The sequence below is a fragment of the Crocodylus porosus genome, unplaced genomic scaffold, assembly GCF_001723895.1.
Source record: "Crocodylus porosus isolate Cpor-Errol unplaced genomic scaffold, CroPor_comp1, whole genome shotgun sequence".
In the NCBI taxonomy this organism is placed as follows: domain Eukaryota; kingdom Metazoa; phylum Chordata; order Crocodylia; family Crocodylidae; genus Crocodylus; species Crocodylus porosus.
Window position 1 is genome coordinate 67,737,687 of NW_017728886.1, and position 8,081 is coordinate 67,745,767.

The window sequence follows — 8,081 nt, forward strand, 5'->3', positions numbered from 1 at the left end:
CCTTCCTGCCCATGGCAGGGGGTCGGACTAGATGATCTGTCTAGGTGCCTTCCGACTCATTGATTCTATGATTATTTTTATCACTGGAGACTCTTATTTCATGGATTCTGGATTCTGGCATATTACCTGGTATTTACCTGATAGTATTTTTACTTCTGACTGTACATGGACCCAATCCTGGTATTGGATAGCAAGGTTTAGTTTAGCATGCCACCTGGCTACTTGGCAGACACCTGGCAGTTAATTTCTAAGTCCAAGAGTTAGGGATAAGGAAGAACAGTAAATTAGCAAGTTTCAAAGTCTGTTGGTCAATGGAGTTCCTACTAGCTGAGAATATGAATGTTTGTCCCTAGCTAGTAGTGGACTAGTTAAAATCCTGAGTTGGTATGGCCTATGGTGGCAGTTGATACTATACTACTTTGAGGTTATCACACAGGGTACATACAAACATTTGGGGAAGTTGGGGGAGATTCGATCTAGTTAAAAATGGCCATCTGATCTAAGGTAAGTTGGGAGGGGGTAGCTAGTGGGAGGGAACTGGGTGGCAAGCATGGTCTGGGGGGGTTGTGAGGCTTGGGGGGCAAGTGGGGTCTGTGGGCAGGATTGGGGAGGTAAGCAGGGTCTGCAAGGGCTCCAGGAGACCAGGGGGCAAGCAAGGCCTGCAGCAGGAGTTGGGATATGAGGGCGGGGGAGACAAGCAGGGTCTGCAGGGAGTACTAGGGCCATCAGAGGGGCAAACAGGGTCTGCAGGGGGGGGGATCAGAGGGATCAGGCAGTCAAGGAGGATCTGTGGGGGGTTGGAGGGTTGGCTTGGCAAGTGTGGCCTGTAGGGGAGATCAGGGTGCAAGTGGGGTCTGCAGTGGGGCTTGGAGGTTTTAGGAGGGTAAGTGGGGTACGTGGGGGTTGGTAGGGTCTAGGAGGGTTTGTTGGGATAAGGGGGGCTAGCAAGTTCTGCAAGGTTGCTTGGGGGGATGGAGACCAGCAGCTCTTTTTAGCCCCTCATCCCCTGACCCCTAGACAGATAACCCCCCTCCTGCGAACCAACCCCACCATCCCACCCACCCCTTCTCTCATCCTGACTTACTTCCTTGGCTCCCAGCATCAGCAATGCCAGTTAAACTGGTGCCAGGAGCAGCTTTCAGGATGGGGCATTTGTGGTGGGTTCAGGTTGGGGGCTGTCTGGTCTGCAGGGGGCATTGTCCATCTGGGGGATGGGTAAAGGGCCAGGGGGCTAAAAATAGCCTGGTGCCAGTGGGTGGGTAGGAAAAGCACAGCCCTGGGACCAGCAGCTGGGCTTTCCCAGTCCCAGAGCTGTGCTGGGAACTATACAGCAGTTCAGTTAGATCAGTCTCACTGGACACAGTCTGAGCTAAACTACCTCTGAGGTAGGGTTAAACTAGACCCAGTTGGTCATTTGTAGACCATTCTAACCTTCCTGAACTTTTGTACAGTTCATACATAGATCCACTTAACTAGGGGTGCAGACTGAAGTGACAATTTTTCCTGATCTGGCCCCAGAAAGCAGCCTACAGCTGTGACCAGACAGAAGTACATGGCTGCAGACTGCTTTAAAAGGGCCCAATCCCTTAAAATCTGAACCCTCATTGCATGAGGGTCCAGATGAACAGGCTCCAAAATGAAACATGATATGCAGTATGTGTCTGCAGAGCTCCCAGCCTGTCGCTGCTTTCAAAATGGGAAGAAAGAAAGGGAGTGGAGGGTGTTTGGTCTGGGGCATTTTCAGCTGTTACTGGAGGGTGGGGCCGGGTGGGTTGGAGCCCCTCTGAGGTAGGAGGGGCTGCAATCCACCCATCCCACCCTCTGGTGCCAGCTGGGAAACCCCCAAAATGAGCTCTTTTGGCCCCCTTTCCCCCCTCATTCTAAAAACAGCAGCTGGGCTGGGAGGGCAGAGTGGCATTGCTACAGAAACTGAACTGCAGGCTCGCAGCAAGCAGCTGGGATCCCCAATTCCTGAACCCAACAGCAAACTCCTGTTGGGTCTGAGGTATCACTGCAACTCATAGCACTTCCTTCAAACCACTGTGAGTTGCAACAGGGAGCTGCTTTTCTGTCTACACCCTAAGGATTTAAGCATAAGGTTCACACCTGGGCAAACTAAGTTAAATAAGGTGGCCATTTTTAGCACTGTCTAACCTCCCAAAACATCTTTATGTACCCATAGTTCAGCACAACTGGTCATCTCTGCTCGAGCATCTCAGAGCTGTAAAGTCAAGGATGTTACAGGTCAGGATTACTGTGCCTTGTCTGAGCGATCTGGCAAATCTGTGCAAACTTTCTTAAACCAATTTTGTTGCTTATTAGCACGCATGCTAAGGACCCTGTGCTACAGATGCTTATACACAGGAGTAACCTCACCCATGAGTTACAGCCCCTGAGTAAATGTTTGCAGGATCAAGCTCCAATTTAACTCACAATTGGTACATGTTTATTTAAAATTCTCTGTTTGGGGAAGTGGCTTGGCTCAATCTTCTGTGTACCATTTATCTAAATAATAATTCTTTGTCGTGATTTTGCCTTGGCTTTTCATGTGTTTGAAATATCACTTAACTTTGTTATTATTATTAGTTGTTATTTATTGTGTTTTTCTTTGAATTTATTGTATAAATAATCCTGATTACACACATTTTTGGCATGACTTTACATCTTGATCACTACTTGTGTTTGTTGTTTGGACACAGTCCCACTTGGATTAGATTTCTGAAATGCTCTCTGATGTAACTGCTGAATTACAACACTAGTTTATTAGTTATAGAAACAAATCTCCATTACTAAAAATAAAATCACTGATATTTGCAAGTGCAGAATGAAAAGCGATTTTACAGCAATGAGAAAGGGAAATGTTGAAAAAGTACATGACAGTTACACAGTTTGGGGTTGAATATTCTTTTTTTATCTTTTAATTTGCTTTTGCTTATGACAGTAGTTTTATAAACACGCATTTCTTTCTGTTGAATAGAGGTTTAACGCTATCATGTCTACAGAGCAAGTCTACCAACTAGATTGTACTCAGCTCCTGCTCATTTCTCCAAGGAAGGGAGAGGGAATGACCACCCTAGTACTGGTTTTTTTCCAATTTGTATTATTGCCTCACTTGATCCCAACCAAGACTCTCAGTCCCACTGTATAGAGCAGTGATTCTCAAACAGGATGCTGCCTGATCTTTTGAAAGGTGCATAAGCTGTGGGGAGATAAGTAGGATGTTGGGAGATGAGCAGATAAATTAGGCAGGCAAGCACAGACTCAGGCTGGTCTCTGCCTAGATAAGACTCCATCCCAACTGTGAAGCCCCTCTGTAATATATTATATACTGTAATATATAAATTAGTTTTTGAAAGTGGGTGCCATTCAATTCCCAAACGTTATGGAAGGATGCCTCCAGTCCAGTGAGGGGTGTCTCAAGTCCAGAAAGGTTGAAAACTAATAGGGTAGACATACAGTAAGGGCGTGTTCTTACCTTGAAAATCTCCAATCTGATTATTCAAGACAGACAGAAGTTGAGGCAGGAAAGACACAGAACCAGGAGCTACAGTGTGGCACACCCAACATCAGAAGAGGGAATGTAATCCTAATCTTCTGAACCCCCATTTTATACATTATCCACTGTCACTCCTCTGCTACCTTCGGACTTGCTTCTTGCATGCTCTCTTGGCATCCTCACCCACTCTGCTGAGGGCATACAGGGCAGTGAAGAACCAACCACTGATCTAGTGCTTCTCTCCTTTTCAGGGTTTGAGAGGGAAGACCTGTGTCCACAGCTAATCTAACTTGTACAGAATGAGTTACTCAACTTTTTCTGTTCCGTTCTATAGATGAGCCACTTCTTTCCCTTAGTCACCTTCTTGTCACCTTCTGTTTATACTTGAAAACTGTTATACCTAATTCCCAGAGATACAAAAAGTCCATGGTCTGTCAGTGACCCTTCCCTCTGAATATCAACATGAACCAGTCTCTCTTGGTTAAAGGAAATGTAGATGTCATGCTCCTCTCTAGAGAAGGCATTGTCCTCCTGATGATTGTAGAATTTCATAGGAACTGCTAAAGAGTTGTATGGGCTCTTCAGTTCCCCCTTAAGGAGGTTTGCAAACCTCCTCATAAATTATTGGGTGTTTTGCACATTTCCACAATGACCCTATATCTGATCCAGGAATGAGAGTAAACCAGCCTTTGCAGAAATGAGTAACCGTAACACAACACCTGAGGGAGGGTTCCTCTTCTGAAATCCCAGAGAATAACAGGAAGGATATTGTACCAACAATTATAGCTGATTTAAAATCTACAGACTCTTGCTGTGACTGGACGCGAGAATATTATGGAACCGTCAGTATGTAAGGATGTTAAGGGCTCTCTGACTGCTGGCCCAGGCCCTGACACTTAACTTATTCTGCATGTTCAACTTTACTATCCCAATTAGTTTCATAGTGGAACTGCTCCAGGCATTAAAATTAAACATGGGCCTAAGTGACTGCAGGATTGAGATTTTAAGAGGTTATTGTGCCGCATTTACAGCACTGACAGTTCTTCTTCACTTAGATAGTGAATGAAGGAATCAAACCAAAATCATAGCTAAGTAAGCTTGAAAGAGACCTCAAGAGGTCATCTAGTCCAGCTCTCTGCCTGAGGCAGGAAGGGTCTTGTACTTCATATGGCAGTGCAACTTGCTACCTTAGCATTGTTAGCACTACACGATAACAGATTTGTGTAGGCAGTTTTCTAATGTAGGTGGTAACCCAGTCTAATCAAATCTGGTTATACCAAAATAATTTATTCACTGACCTGAACAGAATTTCTTTGCCATTCAAAATATTTGGCCTTTTAGTTCTCAGAATGACCGGGGTTAGAAGCACTGTACTCAGTGCACGAAAGTAGTAGCTTGGGTTGATCAACAGCATCATCTCCAGCCAATTAAAAAGCCCGTTAATTATTTACTGGTTCTAATAGGAGTCACGTTCTCCTGGGTCAGAAAGATGGTATCAATGCAGTTGAACTGCCAAAGTGTGGCAGTGTAGTATCAGGAGACTTATTGCTGCAGCCAAAATACAAAAAAAGTCAGCTGTGCCAGGGGAAAAGTTAGTAGATTTATACCCGATTTAAACTTAAAATGCCATCACTTGAAAAAGTAAAATGTTTGTGAAGTACAGTCATTTCTAGAGAAATTTGTATGGACTTTTTGGTTTGTGGGTTTATAGAAACTCATTTGTTTTGCTTTTGTTTTGTTTAATGTTTCAAGGAGCCATTTGTGGAGTCAAAATACTGTAAGATCTGTTTTTTTAGGGGGTATTTCTTATTTTCAGGAAAGTGAAAATACCATGAAAAAACCAGATGATGTATTATTTGGGCTGCACAAACAATTCCAGGAAGCACAACAAGCCCACATTAACCAAACACCGGTACCAAAACGTTGGGTTTTGCTCTACTTCCTGTAGAAGTAGTAAGGAATCAGAATTCATAGCAGAGGTGATATCTTTTATTAAACCAACTAGATATTTGCCAAAAAAGTCTTTATTTGCAAGCTTTTGGGCACACACACCCTTCCTCAGGTATAGGAGAATGCAAAGAATGTAAAATTTCTCCTAAGTGGATATGAAATTTCGTATTTCATAGGAGAGATGAAGGTGTTTGCACAAAATGAACTATTCCAACCAAGAGGTCTTACAACACCTTCAGCTTTTCTTTGAAATAAGAACTTCCATTTCCACTCAGGAAAAATCTAGTTGTTTTAATAAAAGATATCACCTCTGCCATGAGTTCTGATTCCTTACAACTTCTACGGGAACTAGAACAAACCCCAAAGTTTTGGTATTGGTGTTTGGTTAATGTGGGCTTGTTGTGCTTCCTGGAATTGTTTGTGAGCCCAAATAATACATCAGTTGGTCTTTTTATGGTATTTTCACATTCCTGAAAATAAGAAACACCCCCTAAAAAAACAGATCTTACATTATTTTATCTCCACAAATAGTTCATATTCCAACCAAGAGATCTTACAACACCTTCAGCACTCCTGTAAAATATGAATTTTCATTTCTGCCTAGGAGAAATTTTATAATCTTTACATTCTCCTGTACCTGAGGAAGAGTGAGTGTGCCTGAAAGCCTGCAAATAAATATATTTTTTTGCAAATATCTAGTTGGTCTAATAAAAGATATCACCTCTGCCATGAGTTCTGATTCTTTTTGCGGAACTTGTATGCCTGTTGTAGAAGTTGTATGCATTTGAGCCTATGGTTATGCCACTAAAATTAAAAAATATGCACACACACAAACATTGGAGCACAACATAATATTTTGGGGGTTTCATCATGGACCGTAACTGGGGATCGTAACTTCTTCATCTGAAGATATGTTCTGTCATTGCTGGTGGATTAGAACAGGGGTTGGCAACCTAAGGCTTGTGGACATGGGGCTTCAGCAGCATTTGGGGGAGAGGAGGGGCTTTAGCGCAGTTGCTTTCCCATGCCACTGGCACCACAGGGAAAAGCACTCTCCCTGTGCCACCATGGGAAAAAGCAGTGGGTCCTAGCAACCTCTGACCTGACCTGGATTCAGTGTAGCCCCCAACCTTAAAAGGTTGACAACCACTGGTTTGGAATACTACAGAAACATTTCTTTTTAAAGCTATTGACATTTCAGTCATTTTTTTTCTTATTTCTCCCTAAAGGCATGTCTGCTTTAAAAAAGGGGAAGGTACATAATAAGTACATCTTGTTCTTCAAATGCAACCTAACAGACCTTAGTTACATTGTATTCAACAACATTTTGTGGGCCTGCAGCTGCAGCAGAGAGACAGCCCTTCCAACACTGACAACGATTTCTTTCACGGTTTTGTTTTCTTTCCAGCTGACCCCCTGGTTGGAAGTATTGCCACTCAGTATATGACGAACAGAGCAGAGCACGACAGAATGGCCAGACAGTGGACAAAGAGATACGCTACATAGGAACCCGCTACGAACGTTCTGGACCTGAGCAAGCACATTCACTAAGTGCATCAATAGCCCTTCCCTTCCCTTTGTTTTTATTTTTTATTAAATTTTGAACTGTTTTGTGACAGAAGGTTGTCCTTCCTTTGTTTTTGTTTTTGTTTCTTATTTTTATTTGTTTTGTTTTATATTTTTATTCTGTTAACTTGAAAGTTGTTTCCCTCAGACATAGGCAGGGATTTTTGGTTATCAGTGCAAAGAATGTTGGATCTGTAATAGTAGAGAGCTTTATCACAAAGCTTTGTATTAATGTGTGGTTTTTTTTTCATGTGGTCTTTGGGGAAAAACAAACAAATTCAGAATTATATCTTGTTTCTACTTAAATGTAGTGTTTAGGGTTATTTTTTTGTACTGAAGTCTTTAATGGTGGGTGCATGCTATTGGGAACAAGTTTTGTATAAAAGCTTAAAATCAAGAATCACTGTGCATTACTAAGACTTTGTTTATCACTAGCCTTCTGTTTCCCGCACAAGGCTATTGGATTGAACAAAATAATACGTATTTTGATTTACTTAAGAAAGTGCTTGTAAATTTCTTAGGGACCTGCCACTTTTGACTGTGGATCAATTGATGTACACTTGTATTATTAAAGCACTCAATAAAACACTGTGGCTGATAAATGCACTTTTTGGAAGACACTGCTTTTTTATTTTGTATAGTGTAGATGGCACAGCTCTGTGTGCAATCAAACTTTCACGATGCTAGCACTGAACTTATCATTTCTTCTTGACAACAGTTTCTTAACAGCTGGAATTTCTCATTAAACTCTAGCTTCAGTGTTATAATATATATGCTAAACAATAATAATATGCACGTATAGTAGCTGGGCACTGGGATGTAAAAGGATGTTTGTAATCATTCTTAAAATTACAATAATACTATTATTACTAATATTGTATATTTAATAAAAAGGTCATCCTTTTATGTGTTAGTGCTGAGATACTCTAAAACCTCCTGCTTTATCATCTTTTTTTTGCAGCCATCTTGTTATCATTTAAAACACTGAGTGACAAAAATAGACTTACAATGAAAGTGGAATATGGGCTGATGGTTTTGTTCAGCAAGGCTCATTGTACCTTTCCCCAGG

The 8,081-nt window shown here is 42.0% G+C and overlaps 1 protein-coding gene across 2 annotated transcripts in view; it reads left to right on the forward strand.

Annotated features, from left to right (window-relative positions):
- LOC109310663 (ubiquitin-conjugating enzyme E2 E2) overlaps positions 1-7,618 on the forward strand; it is a 319,806-nt gene extending 312,188 nt beyond the window's left edge. For both annotated transcript variants that reach the window (XM_019535959.1, XM_019535950.1), the window contains one exon: positions 6,855-7,618. In XM_019535959.1, the coding sequence (XP_019391504.1) occupies positions 6,855-6,952 (98 nt within the window). In that variant the 3' untranslated portion in view covers positions 6,953-7,618. The remainder of the gene's footprint in view (positions 1-6,854) is intronic.
- The last annotated feature ends 463 nt before the right edge of the window (positions 7,619-8,081 follow it).